This window comes from Staurois parvus, unplaced genomic scaffold (assembly GCF_062004578.1).
Source record: "Staurois parvus isolate SC_StPar_1 unplaced genomic scaffold, SC_StPar_1.0 ptg000118l, whole genome shotgun sequence".
NCBI lineage: Eukaryota > Metazoa > Chordata > Amphibia > Anura > Ranidae > Staurois > Staurois parvus.
Genome location: NW_028317914.1, coordinates 4241118 through 4261802, shown reverse-complemented (window position 1 = coordinate 4261802; position 20685 = coordinate 4241118). Strand labels below are relative to the sequence as shown.

The window sequence follows — 20685 nt, the reverse complement described above, 5'->3', positions numbered from 1 at the left end:
CAAACTACAATAAACCCAGGAAAGTTGCAGATGCACTGTGCTGCAGCTCGAAACAGTAAGGGTTTATTTACAGTCTGGGGAGTGGCAAACCCCCAGTTAAGATGTTTTCACCACCCCTCCCAACCACACCCCTTTTAGCTGCAGTGGCCAGGGGTGTACACATGTGGCAGCAGGAGTTATACACCCTGTCATGGTTGGTGGGTGTAGGACTTGCAGAGGCCTCATCCACTTGAATGGGTCATGCTTTGCAAGTGCCTCACAACCTTGTGCAGTACAGCAAACAAGGGGTTAAAGCAGGCAGCATTGTGTTGCTTTCTCACCACCTGCTTTAACCCCTTGGACCCTGTAGAAGCATGAAGCTGTGGGGTGCTTGCAGAGTGGCCCCATTTACTTGAATGGGTCACGATTGGCAGGCGGTAGCACCCACCAAAAGCAATAGGGGCCTTAATTCCTGCTAGGTGATATGTACACCTTTTTGGCTGCTGCCTCAGCAGCTAAGGGGGTAAGGAGGGGGGGGGGGTGCTAAAACTGACTCAACTGCAAATGCAACTAAGGGCTCATTCTCAAGTGCAGCAAGCACTGCTGCTCCTCTTAAAAGCGATCCAAGTGTGTTTGGCAGGGTATGAGGAGGCAATATGTTGCCTCCATACCACCCGATTTAAACCCATGATTGCTGTGCAGTGCACATGATTGTAACACAATAGTATGGCAATTGGAGGTTTAAATCTGGTGTGAGGAGGCGACACTGTACCCGGTGATCTTTGACTTCTCATTTTGTTCAGGTAGATCTTCTCCTCTTTAAGGGTGCCTGCCACTAGCCTAGGTGATCGCAGTGGAAGTGGGAGCGAGTACCTTTCAAAATTAAGTACCAAAGGTGCCAATTCCTCACAGGGAGCGGGGGACCATTACTTAAAGTGGAACTTCCCCTTTTGTGTGGAGTTCTGCTTTAAATTAAAAACATTGTATTTTCTCAATCAGCTCGTCCCTCAGTTAATGCTTTTTGTATCACGTGCCCCTCCCTTTAGATTGTGAGTTCTCCTAAGCAGGGCCTTCTTGTACTGAGGGCCGGTTCACACCATGAATCGCACAGGACCATGCTGTGCATTCCCTTGTGATTCACATGCAATTTCAGCCCAATCATTTGAATAGACTGAAATTGCACTGGACCACAGCAAAAGCAATGCATGCGCTACTTTACAAAATGCAGCGCAACTGGATCACATGGTAGTTGTATACTGTGCAATCCAGTGCAGGCAAACGCACTACATTTGTGACCTGTGTTTGGGGTGTCTTTTACATTGCACTAACACCCACTACAGATCGCAAGTCCAGTGCTCTAACACAGTGCAGGAAATGCAGAGACAGTTTCTCAAACCACATTCTGGTGTGAGCTGGCCCTGAATGGTATAACTGTATAGTAGTAGTTTGATTGTAAATGACTTTCATCACAGTGGTAAAGGAAGCCACTTTATGAGTTGGACCAATATGTATCAGGGTGCATCATTACACTTTGCATGGCTAATCTCCATAAGGTCGTTAGTTCCTAATATGCCAAAGTTGATTGCAAAGCCTGGTTGCTTCCAGTATGTCCAGATATCACATTTTTTTGACCCTTCCCGAGCGCTGCCTTGTCCACTGACTCACAAGTGAATCGGGAGCAAATTGTTATCTTCATGACGTAGGCAGTGACGGAAAGCAACAACTAAACTAGCATCTCTCTATGAAAAAAATAAAAATTATCCTACACAACCAGAAAGATGTGAGAATTATGCCGCTTTGCTCTATAGGGTGATTCTTGAGTGAGTTGTAAAATACTCAAGTCTCACCTTTCTGCAGTCATTTTATTTGCCGTATGTCTCTTAATATAAGGTCACAAATATTTATTCTGAATTATGTGGATTTAAAAATAAATAAAATGCTTATTTTGAATTCTGAGTCTAGTCCTTCACTGAACAAAAGAATGTTTGCAGAAATAAAGCTTTTGTGTACTTTTTTTTTTTTTCTTTGCTGGTGTACCCTCCACCTTCAGCATATTAAATACACAGAATGACTCATTAAAATTCAATCAACCCTTTTGGTGTTTAAAATTATTTCTGCATATAGAAACTTAATAATTCCTTTAAAATCCCTCTGTTATGACTACAGCAGGCACAGGAAATCTATGAGATAACAATGGTATATAGCCAAGTAATTGGTTGTGACCCAAACATGGGTTGCAACCAGGGGAGGACTGGGCTGCAGGGAAAGTTCCCCCCTGGCTTCTCTAATGCCCCAATAAAACGTTCGGTGCCTTGATAACATAGCTTAATAAAAACTGCTGCCTGCACCAATTTAGAATGTTAAGACGGCCCGGACCACAACTACAGCTGGCCTTATTATTTGTATTATTGCGGCCAGTCCATGCAATTAAGGTGGTGTGCACATTGCACTTACAAAGTGGTCCCACAGCCCACGCATTGATTCCTTCTTCCTCCGTGGCAGCACTGGGAGGAAATGACATATACCTACACTTCCCTCCAGCCAGCCACACAGGAGGGAAGAAAAGCACCACTGGAAGCTAGGGAATTACTCTGCTAGGTACTTTTCCTGGGTTGTGCAGAGTGCATTTTGAAAGGAGTGAAAGAAAACAGGAATGCGATGGTGATTTGGGGGGGGGGGGGGACTGAAGGAAACCATGAAAGGGGAGATCAAGAAAAGGGGGTGATGGTGGATAGTAAAGGGGGATAAGGAGAGAGCATAAAAGGTGAAAGGTAGGGGAGCATGAAAGGGTGGGCTAAAGCAGGGCATGGAAGGAGGGATTGAAGGAGTGAATGAAATACCACACAAACTATATTTATTTAAAAAGCCACCGAAGACATTAATACTCTTAAATTGGTGTGCCTGTGAGAGGTAGAGGAGGCATTGCTCAGCTTAATGGGACATTGCTTAAAGTTAGGGGGTATTGGTGGATTTTTGTTATTTTATGTATGCTTTCAACCACTTGGTAACCACGCTATAGCCGAATGACAGCTACAGTGTAGTTACCCAGTTCTGGGAGGGTGTCATCTGACGCCCTCCCAGGAGCCCCTGGCGATCTCTGTGTCCTACGGACACAGCTGATCATGTGATGAAGTAAAAGTCCAATGACAGCAGCCTTTTACTACGTGATCAACTGTATCCAATGACACAACAGATCACCGAGTAAATACAGTTGCCAGTTATCGGCAGCACTTTCCTCACGCTGTCAGTGTGAGGAAAGTACTGCCCATAACTCTCAGCTGTCACACAGGAGATCAGCACTGATCATCAGTGCCCTGCAGTTGCGAACATAAGTGGCCAGCAGTGGCGCCAGTCATTGCTGCATATCACTGCACCCTATTAGTGCCGCCTATCCGTGCCACCTCTTCAACGCACATCAGTGAAGGAGAAAAATGACCTGTTTTCAAAATTTTATAATAGAAACAAAAAGAAAAAGTTATTTTTTTTTTCAAATGTTTTGCTTTTTTTGTTTATGGCGCAAAAAAATAAAACATGCAGTGGTGATTAAAGACCACCAAAAGAAAGCTCTATTTGTGTGGAAAAAAAATGATAAAAATTTCATATGGGTATAATATTGTATGACTGCGCAATTGTCATTCAACGTGCAACAGCGCTGAAAGCGGAAAACTGGCTTGGGCACGAAGGGGGTATAAGAGCCCTGTAGGCAAGTGGTTAAAATAATAAAACACTTTAGACTATTTAAAATTATTATGTAAAATGATGTACATTGTAGAATGCTGTACAAGCTGATTTGTGGAATAAATTATGTTTGTTTCGGAAATGAAATAATTTTTGGGTCGTGACTTAATGACCAAGGACAAATGTGGGTTCTGAGGTTCCACATGTTGAGAACCTCTGGTATATAGAACACAATTCTACAAAGGAGGTTATGGATGAATGGACAGGTTTTTCCAATCTGTATTTTATAGCAATTTTGCATTAAAGTAGAGCTCAACTGTATCTGAGCACCACAAACTGAAAATGCGAACAGTTTTCATTATTCTGCCAAAATTGTGTGCTGTATATTACCTGCAGGATTGCTCAGGTTTCTTCTTGCTGAAGGCTGCCATTTTGTTGAAGCCCAGAACAGTCACAGCCTTATTGGAAACGCTTTCCCTCTCCTTGTTCTCAAAATCTATATGCTGCTTTCTGTAATTACATTTACAGCCTTGGCTCAGTTATAGAGAGGACGGCTGACAGAAGCTTTAGGCTCAGTTCACACTAGCCATCTCCAAAGTAGCATGATTTTCAGTGCAACTTTGGAGTCTGAATTTGATGTGACTTTGATCTGATTTTAATACAACTTCAGTGCCAGAGAGTGTAAAAGTCATATCAAAGTAGGGCAGACACCTTTTGTGAAGTCACAGCGACTTTGGCAGTGTCATTTGGAATGGATCTCATAGAGATACATTTAACTTCACATGCCCTGCGACTTTGGGTCTCACAAGTCAGATCCTAAGTCATAGGAGTGTGAACCAAGCCTTGCAGTGCTGAAGTACAGCAGCTGATGAAGGACAGAGGAGAGAAGATCAGGGAGATAAGACAAGACACTATCCTTGTAAATTTAACTCTTTCCTGTCTCCCTAGCAGCAGTTTGTCCTGTCACCTCTCCTGCTTTTCTTTTCTCTCTGTCCCTAATCTGGATTCCCTCCGTACAGCCTGTGTCATTCCTGTTGCTTTCTTCCCCCTTCAACAACAGTAAATTTGAAAGCAGTCAGCTGATCGGCCTCTAGTTGCTCTGACTTTAGGCACAGTGCTGAGAATCAGCAACTGAGCATGTGCAAAACAGGGTGAGACAGTGTATTACTGGATTTTAAACAGTATAGGCACTTATATTTAATATAGCTATATCTGCAAAAGGGGTCAATCTGAACAGATCTAGCAGAACTTAATTTTCTGACTAAAGTTCCACTTTTAATATTTAAAGCTAAGCTCACCCATCCATGTTTCCATGCTTTATTTTGTTGAAAAACATCCCCCTAGCATTTCTAGCAGCATTCATAATGAGTAAGGGTAAAAAAAAAAGAAAAGTAACATACTTCTTGGGATCCATCTGCACTTAGCTGAGGCATGCAGGCAGGAGGGTGTGCTTTAGCTGGGACAGCTCCTCCCCCAGATGACAAAGAAATGCCATTAAGAAATAATTCATGCTTACAGTAGAAAGTACTTTTCAAAATGAGTATGCAATAACTAAAAACATCAGGTGAATCACACCTGATATGCATACGTATTGAAGGTATGAGGGTAGTCCCGATACAGAGTCAGCTGGACAGGTAACGGGACCCTGTGCTGTAGAACAGTCCAGATTTCAACTGTCCTCTGATTTGTCTTGATGTATAGTGAAAATATAGCCTGATATTATAGCCAACGGTTCTGGACATATGACTGGCCAGAGGGGGCAAAAAGCAATGTTTTCAACGCTATGGCCACTGTACTGAAATGAGTAATAATCTTTCTGGAATATGTGTTGGAATTAAATGTGTGAATATCTTCTGTTTTAAGAAGGCTTTATTGTGCTATTAGTGCTTGAAGAAAAAATGCTCTATATGAGATCACATTACCGGTAAGTGCATAGAAAGCTCCATTTGCAGACCATATAAGATGACAGGGAAGTCAATGAGCAGTTCACCAGATGAGTTGAGATTAGATCTTCATGCTGACACTACTAGTCTGACACCCACAACAGTACGTCCAAGAAAGCTGACTGCTCTCAGTGAGATGTGTGGTCTTCCAAGGCTGCCCACAGGAAGAGCTTGCACCATTAATGACAGAATATGAGGCAGCTTCAGTCTGCTCCACCATTAGAACATCAGCAGTTTTTACATTGGTGTAAAAGGTGGAAAACTGATATTGTATTGAATGAGAACTGCATTAGTTTGTATCTTCAGATTTAATACAAGAAATGACTCAAAAATATGAATGGCCACTCTAAATTCAAAGTAGGCAGCATGAAGGTTTATTCGATTTGTCTGGTTATTTATTAGCAAATCACACAGAGCTAAACGATTAGTTCCATAAAAAAGTAAAGTTAATTATATAGAAAAACATTTTTTCCCCTAAGAGTTGTTAACCCATTAGCTGCAGATGAGTTTATAGTGCATTGCCCCGCAATGTATTTCAGTTCCTCTTTAACAAGGAGTGGGATCTATGGACAGAGACACCGTTACTAAACCATTAATCATAGAAAGTCAGGGTCATATAAAAGATTCTGGGAGTTTAAGACTGCAGAAATCTCTAGAGTTCAACAAGAATATCTACATCCGATTGGCAACAAACTTCCATACAGGAACAATAAATATACACTGAAGTGGGAGTCTCGGCAAAAGCCTCTCCTCTGTACCTCTGACAGCAGGAGTCTGTAAAGGTAATGAACAGAGGTAAGAGTTCAGCTGGCAGTCATGGTGCGTGGCTCTATTTCTTCAATATTTTCTATGGCGTCCTCTGCTCAGCTGGACATAGAAACATAGGCCCTCGTAGTTCTGGATGGCTTATTCTACAAAGAAGTGTACAAAGGACACAGGAAACGCACCTCGTCTTGATGGCTCACCATCTATATGTCCAATCTGTAAAGTAGATATAGATACAAGATGAGTCCAGGACAATCATATTCCCACTAAATGTAGTAATATAGTGGTTGTAAGTTTTTTTTTATTATTAATATTAAAATAGCAAACATGTTATACTTGCCTACTCTGCGCAATGGTTTGCCCAGAGCCTCTTCTTCTCGGGTCCTGCACTGGCTCAAAGCCCCCTTGAAGCAGCAACCCTTTTTTTTTTTAATCTGTATACATACCTTTTTTCCCAGGTGTCTTTGTTTGAGTCCATTACATGAGTCCTCTTCTTTCTCCGATAGTTGTCAAGTCCCAAAAGTTGCAGAAAGTGCATTCTCTGCAGCATCCTCTTGTGGGCCAGGACACCTTACGATGTGCTCCAAGGGGAAGGTCAATGTTTTTGGTTCATACACATGGAGTTGAATGAGGTCATCTAGCATCAGGTCTCTCCTGGGGGGAATGAAGCCTAACAGTGCAGTAAACCTGCATGCTGTGTGGGGCAGTGCTGGAAAGGATGTATTTTTCTTAGGGCCTCATTCATAGGGGCATGAAAAATGCTTCGCATAGTGTCTAGTTCTATGTACGCAGTGGTATGTACACGTGTGTCCATTCACACCGCTGTCGCCAGGCAGTCTTGTACTGCTGCATTCAGCAGCATGGAAAACAAAAAATGGACATCAAGCAGTTGATTTACTAAAACTGGAGAATGTAGCTGTGCATGGTAGCCAATTGGCTTCTAACTTCAGATTGTTCAATTAAGCTTTGACGAAAACACCTGGAAGCCGATTGGTTTTCAATCAGAGCTGCACCAGATTTTACACACTCCAGTTTTACTAAATCAATCTCAAAGTGTCTGATAGATTGAACACATTGAATGTGTATCAGCATATTGGCTGCCCCCTTCCAATATGAAAATATGAGCCACTATTTTCACACTTGACATTTACACGTTAGCCCTAAGTGGCTGGCTGTGTCCTAACAAACAAAATGCAATCATGCTGTGCGCTTGTAAATGTTTCACCATTACATGCATACAGCATTTGCACAACTTAAACGCAGGATCTAAAAGCTGAAAGAAAATGCTGTATAATAATTGTCAGTATACATATCTGGTTACATAGTTAGTCTGGCTGGAAAAAGACAAAAGTCCATCCAATTCAACCATTAAAAAAAAAACAAGTTACAATCCTACACCCACAGTTGATTCAGAGGAAGGCAAAAAAAACCCAGCAAAGCATGATCCAATTTGCTCCTGCTAGGAAAAAAAAATCCTTCCTGATCTCCCAAGAGGCAAATCGGATATTCCCTTGATCAACCTTACCTATAAGTGTTAGTATCCAGTTATATTCTGTGTATCTAAGAAACAATCCAGGCCTTTTTTTTTTAATACAATCTACTGAGCTGGCCAGAACCAACTCTTGAAGGAATCTATTCCACATTTTCACAGCTCTTACTGTGAAGAAACCTTTCCCTGTTTGGAGATTAAATTTCTTTTCCTCCAGATGTAAAGAGTGCCCCCTTGTCCTCTGTGATAACCTCAGGGTGAATAACTCTACACCGAGTTCACTATATAAACCACTGATGTATTTATTCTCACTTGAGAAGAGGAGATTAAGGGGGGATATGATCAACATGTATAAATTCAGTTCCTCTAATCTTCCCTCATAGCTGAGCTCCTCCATGTCTCTTATCAGTTTGGTTGCCCTTCTCTGTACTTTCTCCAGTTCCCCAATGTTCTTTTTGTGAATTGGTGCCCAAAACTGAACTGCATATTCCAGATGAGGTCTTACTAATGATTTGTACCGGGGTAATATGATATCTCTCTCTGGAGTCTATACCTCTTTTAATACAAGAGAGGATTTTGCTCACTTTAGAAACCGCAGCTTGGCATTGCATGCCATTATTAAGCTTGTGATCTACCAGAGCTCGCAGATCCTTCCCCACCATTGATTCCCCCAGTTGTACCCCCCCCCCCTAGTATGTATGATGCATGCATATTCTTGGCCCCCAAGTGCATAACCTTACATTTATCAACATTAAACCTCATTTGCCACATAGTTGCCCAATTAAACAGTGTATTGAGGTCGGCTTGTAAGTTGGAGACATCCTGTAAGGACGTTATTCCACTGCACAGCTTGGTGTCATCTGCAAAGACTGAAATGGGATTTGTAATCCCAGACCCTATATCATTTATAAATATATTAAAAAGTAAGGGTCCCAACACTGAACCTTGGGGTACACCACTGATGACCCCAGACCATTCAGAGTATGAATCATTAACCACTACTCTCTGAATTCGGTTCTTTACGATATTTTAGCCAGTTTTCTATCCATTTACATACAGATTTTTCCAAGCCTGTAGACTTTACCTTATACATTAGCCGTGTGTGGAGAACTGTGTCAAACGCTTTTGCAAAATCCAAGTATACCACGTCCACCACCAACCCTCTGTCCAAGGTTTTGCTCACCTCCTCATAAAAAGAAATCAGATTTGTTTGACTTCTGTCTTTCATGAATCCATGCTGTCTGTTGCTTAAAATATATTTTTCCAGCAAGAACTCATCTATGTGGTCTTTTATTAAACTCTCCAGTATCTTCCCAACTATAGAAGTTAAACTAACAGGTCTATAATTACTTGGTAAAGATTTTGATCCCTTTGTAAATATTGGCACCACATTGGCCTTAGGCCAATCCAGTGGTACTATGCCAGTCATTAAAGAGTCCCATTAAATCTAATAAAAAATTAGAAACAATGGCTTTCAAATGGCAGAGCTCAGAATTCTTTAACGACCCGCGGGTGTATGCCATCCGGTCCAGGTGCTTTATTCACCTTTATTCTGTCTAAATATTTTTGGATCATATCAATTGTGAGCCAATGTGGATCATCTGGAGCTGTGTCAATACCATGCCCATTATGGACAAGAGCTCCCCCATGGTCCTTTGTATACACAGAGCTGAGGAAGGTATTTAATAAATTTGCCTTCTCTTTGTCCCCAGTCACCCACTCTAGATGATTTTGTAAAGGGCCTATATGCTCGGACCGGACCTTTTTACTATTAATATATTTGAAGAATTTTTGGGGTTGGTCCTGCTATCATTTGCAATCTGCTGTTCACTTTCAATTTTTGCGGCCTTTATTTCCTTTTTGCATATTCTGTTATATTCTTTGTCAGATAGCATATGATGCAGTGTTCATGTGCTGGCAGGCATCATTTAAACATTACAAAGTGAGATGTTCAGGTACAGCTAGCCAATTAGGGGCTTTGCCTGAACGGGTGGGGAAGGGCTGTGGAAATTTTTGAAAAAAACGACTTGTCCAGGGACTAAATCAGTGGACCAATCTACCTGTCCCTCATGACAATCTACTTGTCCAGATGAAAAAAAAAAAATATAGTTTTAACCAAAACCATTTTTAAATCAGAGGTGATATTAGGAATGTTTTAAAAACAAAAGGGGTTTTAAGGTGACTTAAACGTGTAACTTTTTTAACATTGCGCTGTTTTCCTCCCCCCCCCCCCCCCCCGCCTGCCTCCAGCACCACATCTGGGGACTAGCAGGGCGGGGAGAGACCTTGCAGTGTAATGAGCACAGATTGGCTGCTCCTCAGGAAAGGGGCGTGTTGGGCTTATCCTTTATCCCTTTCGCTGCCAGAACCGGTTTTCCGTTTTTTGTACAAGATTAAAAAATAATTTTAGGCCTGAAGATTACATAAAACCCCCAAACAATATATACAGTGAGGAACAGAAGTATTTGAACACCCTGCGATTTTGCAAGTTCTCCCACTTAGAAATCATGGAGGGGTCTGAAATTCACATTGTAGAGGCATTCCCACTCTGAGAGACAGAATTTAAAAAACAAAAATCAGGAAATCACATTGTATGATTTTTAAAGACATTATTTGTCTTGCACTGCTGAACATAAGTATTTGAACACCTAAGAAACAGCAAGAATTCTGGCTCTCAAAGACCTGTTACTGTGCGTTTAAAAAGTCCACCTCTACTCCACTCATTAATCTAACTTAGTAGCACCTGTCTGAGCTCTTTAAAGACACCTGTCCATCCCACAGTCAGTCAGACGCCAACTACTACCATGGGTAAGACGAAAGAGCTGTCAAAAGACACCAGAGACAAAATTGTGGACCTCCACAAGGCTGGAAAGGGCTACAAGGCAATTGCCAAGCAGCTTGGTGAAAATAGATCAACTGTTGGAGCAATTGTTAGAAAATGGAAGAGGCTAAAGACGACTGTCAGTCTCCCTCGGATTGGGGCTCCATGCAAGATCTCACCTCGTGGGGTATCACTGATGATAAGAAAGGTGAGGAATCAGCCCAGAACTACAAGGGAAGAGCTGGTCAATGACATGAAGAGAGCTGGGACCACAGTTTCAAAGGACACCGTCGGTAGAACACTACGCCGTCATGGTGTAAAATCATACATTGCACGGAAGGTTCCCCTGCTCAAGTCATCACATGTCCAGGCCCGTCTGAAGTTTACCAATGACCATCTGGATGATCCAGAGGAGGCATGGGAGAAAGTCATGTGGTCAGATGAGACCAAAGTAGAACTTTTTGGTCTAAACTTCACTCGTCGTGTTTGGAGGAAAAAGAAGGATGAGTTGCATCCCAAGAACACCATCCCTACTGTGAAGCATGGGGGTGGTAACATCGTGCTTTGGGGCTACTTTTCTGCGAAGGGGACAGGACAACTACACTGTATTAAGGAGAGGATGAATGGGACCATTTATTGTGAGATTTTGAGCAACAAACTCCTTCCCTCAGTCAGAGCACTGAAGATGGGTCGTGGCTGGGTCTTCCAACATGACAACGACCCGAAGCACACAGCCAGGATAACCAAGGAGTGGCTCCGTAAGAAGCATATCAAGGTTCTGGAGTGGCCTAGCCAGTCTCCAGACCTAAATCCAATAGAACATCTTTGGAGGGAGCTGAAATTCTGTGTTGCTCAGCGACAGCCCCGAAACCTGACAGATCTAGAGGATATCTGTGTGGAGGAGTGGGCCAAAATCCCTGTTGCAGTGTGTGCAAACCTAGTCAAGAACTTCTTTAAAAATCATACAATGTGATTTCCTGAATTGATTTCTAAGTGGGAGAACTTGCAAAATCGCAGGGTGTTCAAATACTTCTGTTCCTCACTGTATTTTCTGAAATCAGAGACCCTAGAGAATAAAAGTGATAGTTCCAATTTTTTATGTCACATGATATTACGGAAACATTTCTGTAAAAATACAAGTAAGTTAATTTACCCTATTTTTTAAAAAAATATAAAAGACGATGTCGCATCAAGTAAATAGATATCCAACATGCCAAACCTTAAATTTGCGTGCGCTTTTCAGTACCCTATATTTTCTATAGGTGATGCTTTTAAAGCCCCTTCTATTATTGCTCTTATCCTGGCTTGCGTGGTGATATGTGACATGTATATCGCAATCGACATTTACATGCATAGGCACCCCAGCGTGTGCTTTTATGTTTGTACGTGTGTATATGTGTGTGGGGGGGCTAATTTTTTTTGGGGGGATGTTATGTGCTTACGTGTAACTTTCATTTTTTATAATGTGATGATATCAGGTGACAAGTTCTCTATTGAGATATCCAAGGTCTAAAAGACCCTGCATGTCTCCCCTGTACTACACTGAATGTAAAGCAGTGCACATTGCACAGCTTTACATTCAGTGAATCTCTCAACGGGGACCTAGAAGTGACATCACACCGTCACTTCTGGGTCAGGACAAGAAGGGGAGTGGACATGTCCGCTGTCTTCCTTCCACTCTAGCTGATGGCGGTGAACCGGGCCCACAGATGGGCAAGCACAGCCCGGGAGATAGTGGGCGGGGGGAGGTTCACACGAGGGGGCGGAGAAGCTGGCACTACGTGGAAGCAATCGGCGGCAGCGCTATCGCTGATTGCTTTCACCTGACATATGAGCCCTGCTGCTTGCCCACAGCAGATCTAAAGGTAGAAAAAAACTGCCTGCACAGCTCTCGGAACTACTTGTGCCGGGCGTCAGGCGATAGGAATTCAACATCCCAGTGGGGGCTGGAGGGTAAAATAGGTTAGCTGTTGATGAGGTTTTCGGCACAGTTAAAGTAAGCCTGTCACAAACTTGACCATTCCAATCTGACCATGTGGTGAAAAATAAAATCAGTGGAAACCACATGTCAAGATAATACAGAGATACAAGCAGTTGAAAATATAACCAAATCTACATTTTATCTGTAAAATTGAGCTTTGAGCCACCTTCCAAGCATCCCTATTGGTCAACAAGCGGGTTCATCACATTATAGTACTTTTGGGGCAGACGATGATTGGGCCAAGCTGAACTCTTGCAGGAACAATTGAGATTTGCATACAATTTTAGCTGCCTGCATCTCTAGAACAAATTATTTTGACATGTGCCGTTCTCTGAAGGAGACCTCTTCTTATGCATTTTATCATATGCTCAGTAAGTGCAAAGCAAAATGTAAGCATGAATTACATATATATTTAAAGCAATTATTTTGGGCCTGAAAATCTTACTATTCAGGCTACAGCAGCCATATAACATATTGAGCTCATTTTAAAACCACTAGCTGAGAACCCTGCCTTTAAGTTAATCATGGACTCAGCCACTGTTAACCATTTTGTCAGGCAATGGTAACTGTCTGGTTATCAGACTGATACAATGATATCGATTGCTTCCGGAATTCTGACACTCATCTGCAGCATGCATGTTCTGGGTCTGTGATTCAAAAAGCATTGGCACAAGACAAGGCCAAGCAACAAGCATTTTTGGAAGGAATCAGCCTCTAGGCTTCTTTCATTAAAGAGTCACTTTAACATGTCCACTCTGAGCCCAGAGGAGTTTACTCACCCACCACTCCTGGTCCTCTTCTCCATCTACCACAATGATCTCCCCCTCTACAAAGGTCAGCTCATCTGGGTTGTCCGCCATGCAGTTATATACTGCTTTCCCTTTTTTTATCTTTGGTTTTACCTGTAAGTCAACAGAATATATTTTACACAGTCATTAAAGCCTTTGATTCTGGCTTGTGAAAGTAAAAAGGTAAGAGTGATAGAACATTTATGTCACCTTTTTAATCAAAAGCATCTTGACTTTAAAGTGGTTCTAAAGGCAGATTTTTTTTCCTTAATGCATTCTATGCATTGAGATAAAAAAACCTTCTGGGTGCAGCTGTCCCCTCAGTTTCCCCCTTATACTTACCTTAGCCCCATCTCAATCTAGCGATATGCATGAGAGCCATGGTTTTCCTGGGTGTCTCTCTCTAGCAAGGCTTGCTACTGGGGACACAGGACTGCCAAAAAGAAGATCGGGGTTTCTCTGCACAAAGCAGGTACATATAACATGTTTGTTATTTTTTTTTAAAAAAATTTAACCTTTAGAATCACAACCCTTAGGAAAACTGGCATACAGCCTTGAAGCTGACACTCCAAAAGCCCTAGTTGTGAAGTAAATTAGGCCGAGCTATCATTACAGAGTTTAGTAATTACACCTAAGGAAAATGAGCTGCCAACCCTGAACTACACAGGTATCAATTATAAGATGTAGCCCACAGATGTGAAATGTGGATGAAATATCTGGCTGTTGAAGGACAGGGGCATAAATATGTCCCCCCCCCCCCCTTCCCCAGCTGAGCATGCATGATACCCTAATCTCTAGGATTAGCTGGAAAAGCCAACCTGGGGTAGGGGAGTCAATCTGTCTCCTAAAATGAATCAACCGAGATGTGTCTGCACAGGTCACATAGTGCTTACCAATATGCAACCTTCAACAGATGGTGAATGTCTGCTTTATTTTCATTTACCGGTTAGCTCTTGGGAGTGTGGGCAACAATGGATAAAAACTTTGCCATAAAGGGATAGGAGGTGTTAAATAAGGCCATTTGTTTAACAGTAAAAAAACAGAAGCAATGACTTCAATAAAGGGGACAGAAATGTCAAAGACTGGGAACCAAATTCAATCAATTCATTCTTTATTAATTAAAATCTAGAATAGCAACAACATTCCTATAAGTTTTGCTTTACAAAGACTAAGGCAGGCCATAGACGGGCCGTTTATCAGCTGAATTGTCGGCCGATAAACGAAAAATCGGTCGGCGCCGTTACCGATGCTGCCACCATCGTCCGCGAAAAACGGGCGTTTTTTGCGGATTTTCCAGCATGACCAAGAAAAGTAAATGAGGCAATCCACGAAAAATGGCCGATGGGCGGGCACAACTAACGGCGTGAATATCGGCCGATTTTTCGTGCGGACGAAAAATCGGCTGATAAACGACCAGTCTATGGACTGCATTAATCATAGCTATTTTTCTGTATTTCGTTGCTTGCTCTAAACACCGTTTTATCCCAGAGGCAGTGAGCGTCAACAGCCAAATCACCTGACAGCTGTAATCAAATAGATTGTCTCTCCTGTGTGATTTAAGCCCTGTTCACACATGGGGTGTCGTGTGTTAAGAAAAGTCCTGCATGCTGCGCTTTCATCTAAACCTATGTGTTATACAGTTCCATGGTAGTGGTCTTAAAATGCATGTAAAACACACCTAAAACAAACGTGAGACCTGCTTCTGTCGAACAGGGGTACACGCGGGTCAAAAGTCATCAGATTCCTACCGAACCAACCGTTTTCGGACGATTTGTGGCTTGTGTGTACCCAGCATAAGAAACTTTATTTATGCTAGTGGCTCTGCAGGTGGATTCTGTGGCAGACGTGGACTGTGCTGGGCTGTTGTAGTGGAACTAGAACAGAGCCCTCTGCCTCTGGACCCCTTTCAAGGATCTGTCCAAACAGATCGCCCATACTCCTGAAATAGGTTCGCAAAGCTACCAAAACATACATAGGAGAAAATTATTGTAACTGTCACTCCTATCAACAGAAAATATGAGTACCTGCTTGTGTTTTATAGGCTATATATTGGGACAGTAAATATACTCACCAGCTGAGATTTCCTAGGCATTGGAGCAGGAGGTTGCAAAGGTACTGTAGCACCAGGTTTAGGTCCTGAGGGCGGAGAAGGGGCGTCATCTCCAGCTGTTAAGGAGACATACCAGTATTATATCAATACACTTTTATTTAAATTAATTTATTAAAATCCATACTATTGCCAGAAAATCTATCACTGACCCTTCAAACATATTAAAAGGACATAAAGAGCTACAACTGTGTTAATTAGCGGGTGGCGCTGTTCTCCCAGTGTCAGCCATGTACAGACAGAAGTAAATATGGAAACTCACCATTAGGTGGTAAGGCAGAAGACGCCGCAGGCTGCGTCTTGCTTAGGGGAGCAGGTTTCTCGCCTCTGAAAATAGATTAAATTATCACAAATATAAAAAATGCAAATACATTTTAAAGGCACGCAGCTGTAAATTAGTAAAGATTGTATACAAGTGCAGGAATGATCATGCATTTGCTTGCTTTCCCTAAAACTAAATCAAAACAAAATGATAAACATATTAAACAGAATTCCTACATGCATACTGGTCTCCTAACAATCATTCAAGGGCCAAAAACAAAGGTGACATCCATGGCAGCTCTGATCTTTGACTGGGAGATAACAGGCATTGGTATCTTTGGTTCCTCATCCTTATCAATATGGCTTGGTTTATTTCTGCGGCTCTCTCTCATATCACATGAATTAATGTCTACAAATTGCAAATAAGGCTGTTTTTAACAAAACAACATTAACAAAGAAACAGACAGCAGAAAAAAGACCAAGTTGTCCTTTCAGGTCTGCCCCAACTGCTTCATGTGGGTTTTACATTCCCATAGACTTGTATGCAACTTGGGAAGCAAAACCCCCATGAAAGAAACCAAGGCTTGTTGACAGATCCCACCCTCTGCTGAAGGTCTGCTACAAGGTTAAAAGGATATGTTTACCTTTTATAACATATTACACCCATATTCAGGGTGTAACATGTGACATGTTACTGTAGCAACGGCCCCTGCAGCACCCCCCCCCCCAATTGTGACAGCAAGCGGAGGATCTTCTCCCCCACTTGCTGTCACAATAAAAAATTAAAAAAAAACAACAGTGCGGTGCTCTGCTCACCCAGTCGTGTCATAGATTCACAGAGGTCTGTGAAATAAGAAACTACAAGTACTGACAACCTTTGCAGCTATCGGCTTGTAGTTCTCAATGAACTACTACAGTGCTTTTGAGCGCTCTGGTAGTTCATTGATTCTTCCTGTCAGTGTGAGACTGTCTGCCCGTACAATGTATGGAGAGACAGCTTACACAGAGTCTGTAGGAGTCTTGCATGGCACCTGCGATCTGCTGATCATGGGTGCAATGCTTTCCAGGCTCCTAAAGAAATATTAGTAAATGCACTATTTTTACCTTCAGGAAAATGTGCATTTATTGCTTTTTTTTTCAGTGAATTTATCTTTTAATAATGCCAAACGTTGGATAAAGAATACAATAAAAAGTGTACATGTGTTATAACTATTTCTATTGACATACTATTGTATAAATAAGCTTCCACATGAAGCGATGGTTTGGCTGACAAGTCAAACTGATGGATCTGTCAGATTTGGCAATAAGTGCATATATAGTAAAATGTGATCAACATCCAGATACCTGATGCTAGGATGAAGTACCCATGTTGGTATGCCATCAGTGTAAGTGGGGGTTACAGGTGGAAGAGGCTCTATGAAATGTATTTATTGTAATCCTATCTCCACAGTCAAGGCTGTGCTGAAGATGGATATATCTACTGCCTTTTCCCACACCAGTCCTGAGAGAACATATACACAATAGGGATTGTAAAAAAGTAAACATCTGAAAAAAGAAGATATCGTGATACTAGTTGCCCATTACCGATGAGAAAGTTTTTCTTTTTCTCAGAAACATTGTCCATAAGTGAGACCTTATGCAGGGTGTGCACATCTCTTGTTATCAATGGCACATGCTCATCTTCCTCTCTATAGACTTACCCTGGGACCGGCCTTTTCTGTGCCAGTCTATTGGGGGGCTGAGGTGGGACTGGAGGGGGAATTGGCTTGTTCTGTGGAACAGGAGGGGGCTGGCTCTGTTTGGAGTGCTGGCTCAGTGCTTCAATAACGCTGGCTGTTTTAGCAACAGGAGGTGGAGGGGGATCTGAAATAAAAGCATATCAATAAAATCTGATAAATAGACAGGACCAGTGTTATATACTCATACACACTCAGACACGCATGCATGCACTGTGGACATTCTGTAACCAAAACACTATTGTACGTGTGCACAGTACAATAGCAGGAGGAAGGCACCACATATGTTAAAAGGGCAAATGTGTTTTTAACAGTACACAACATTACACCAAGGTTCTACACATTCAACCTTTAGTTAGAAGCAATTGAGTACTGTCCGTGATACTTTTTTTATTTGCACTAACATACAATTTTGAGGACAAGCTTTCGGGGTATGTCCCCTTCTTCAGAAGGGGACATAATGAAGAAGGGGACATACCCCAAAAGCTTGTCCTCAAAATTGTATGTTAGTGCAAATAAAAAAAGTATCACGGACAGTACTCAGTTGTTTCTGTCGCAAATGCACTAATACGGCTACAATCACCTCAAGCCTTTAGTCAGAAATATTCTAAATCCAGGGGTGGGGAAGAACATCCAAGGGAGTTCCTAACCACTGGAAGGATAATCATTGCTGAACTGAAAGTCATCCAGTAGAACGTAAGCTGTTGTTGAACTACGTATTCCAACATAGTATGCTGTATCCCTGGATGACCTTCTATATGTTATCTGCACGGACATTGTGGGTCATGTAGTTTCAAGCTGCAGATCTGATATATGTTATCAGTCTACAGCAGCCTCTCTCAACCTTTCCAACACAGAGGAACCCTTGAAATACATTTCTGGGAACCCCTGCTAAGAATGACTATATCTACAACTCATGATACGTTAATGTGATGGTCAGTGGGAAGAATGCTCATCATTTGGCACCCTCCTAGATAGATGCTAGGAGTAGACAGATTTAGTTCTGACTCACTGTATCCAGTGGAGCTGTGATTTTGTTGTCAGGTAACTTAAAGTGTTACTAAACCCACAACAGTAAAATCAGTCTGCATGTGCAGTAAAGCATGCTTGTTATACTCACTGTGGAACCTAAGGAGTTAATCCTCCACATTGTGTAAAAAGGCTGCTTAATCCTGTCTTGTCTGATACTCCCCTTCTTCCAATATCCCCCTCTTATCTTTTAAGGAATATTGTGTGGAGCCACTTTGCACATGCTCAGTTTGGTGTGTATTGCCAGAAAGGGTTTTTTTCTTTTCTTGGGAGAGTGCATGTGATTAGCACAGGGCCAATCAGCACGGTCCAAAAAGAGGTCCTCCTAGAGCAGAAAGAAAACTCCTCCTACAAGCTTTAACCAGTACTCTGCTGGACAGTGTTAGAGGTCACAAGATGGCTCTCTACTGCTGCTGAAAAAAGGTATTTAGCAGTTTATATTTACTAAAATAATTGCACTTCCATGTTGTGTGTACTGTGGGAGACCAGATATAGTGAATGCAGGGTCCTGGGTTTAGTAACACTTTAAACTTGTTTCACTGTAATCGGTGCAGCTGCATATGATTGTTTACGGTTTACACTGTGTCCCACAGGCTGCAGATTTGGTTGCTCTCCCTCAGAATTTTCAGAACCCTGTAGACAGTTCTGGAACATAAGTGTGGAGTAATGTAAATGGGCAGCATAAATATCTATACTGTCCCAGCCATCTTTGTGGGCCATGCACAGATGACTGCGGAGAAATCCTTGTAAATAGTCTGAGACCTTGTCCTGGAGAGGAGAATTCCAGCCTGGAGGACCTGCTGCTCTCTGGACAGTCCTGCCATGTGCTTGCCTGGAAGCTGACTGAGGGGCAGTCATCTGATGATCTAGTCTGAGGTCAGTGGCAGAGGTGTTTGGAAGACATTGGAAGGAGGTATCCATTTGTCTGAAGTCATTTGTGAGTAGACTGGCATGAGCGATCATAGAGACTGTGGACAGCTGCCACCCCTCTGGTGCTAGAGAGTCAGCTGTGTGTGCAAAGGGTATATATATTTTATATATATATATATATATATATATATATATACACACACATACATACACACACACACACACACACACACACACACACACACACACACACACACACACATACATATACTAACCTAGGTGGATGAAGCATTGATCCGATGCTGCATCTATCCCGTTGGCTCTGCACAGAGAACTGAGTGAACGAAGACTGCGATCGCTCAGTTCTCCCCTTCTGCTCTGATCATAGAGCCTGGGCTGTCAGTCTTCAGTTCCCTGCTTTGCTCCTCCAGTGCTCACTGAAGGGGGAGGGAGGGGCTGGGTCAGGCTCTCAGTGGATCACGGAGAGGCTGAGCCAGGTGTCGGTCCAGGCTTTTGGGTGTATCCCCAACCTCACGGTCATGCTCTTTCTCCAGCCTGGATCGGTTCTGTGACATCAGCCGACAGCAGACTTTAGCCTGCTGTCGGCATAAAATGGGTCACAGGAGTGCAGAACTAATTGCACTCCTGTGATCCATAGACGTATATCTAAAAGAGCTTTGGCTATAATTCTCCTTTAAAGGGACTCTGCTTAGCCTGCTTAGGAAATGAAGTTTGTGCCTTTAACTGTGTTAAATGATGTGTCTTCCAGATGTATCTTTCCATCAGGCCTTTTATACCATAAAGGAAAATGCAGACTTTATAGTAGGACATAGGTTTGGAGAAACATTGAATGTGGAATATTGTATATGTCTGTAGGCCTTCCCTTCCCCTCTCTAGAGGAACCAGCATGATTGCTCATCCAAAATAAACATGCACATTTGTACAGCACTCCTTGAAACATAATAAAACCAACCACTGGTTCAGCCAAAATCTGGCATCCACCTTATTAATGTCTGGAGGCACCTTTAGCTAACTGCTTTATGTTCCTGATAGCCTAGGCCATGTCTATGTTCCCCATACTAGGAGCCATACAAGATATATATACATGTCTTCCAGGTTGTGGTCATGCAAACACAAATGAAGAGCAGTGAACACCACATTCAGCATCACCGCAGTAGCTAAGTCATGTGAAGTGGAGCTCCTGTTTCATAGCTCATTGAACCCCCATCTCTTCCCTT

At 42.3% G+C, this 20685-nt stretch overlaps 1 protein-coding gene across 2 annotated transcripts in view; it reads right to left on the bottom strand.

The window, feature by feature from the left end:
• Positions 1-5951: 5951 nt before the first annotated feature.
• ASAP2 (ArfGAP with SH3 domain, ankyrin repeat and PH domain 2) overlaps positions 5952-20685 on the bottom strand; it is a 326350-nt gene continuing 311616 nt past the window's right edge. For both annotated transcript variants that reach the window (XM_089672021.1, XM_089672023.1), the window contains 5 exons: positions 17513-17675; positions 15814-15878; positions 15516-15610; positions 13436-13558; positions 5952-6581 (listed from right to left, as the gene is read on the bottom strand). In XM_089672021.1, the coding sequence (XP_089528147.1) occupies positions 6507-6581; positions 13436-13558; positions 15516-15610; positions 15814-15878; positions 17513-17675 (521 nt within the window). In that variant the 3' untranslated portion in view covers positions 5952-6506. The remainder of the gene's footprint in view (positions 6582-13435; positions 13559-15515; positions 15611-15813; positions 15879-17512; positions 17676-20685) is intronic.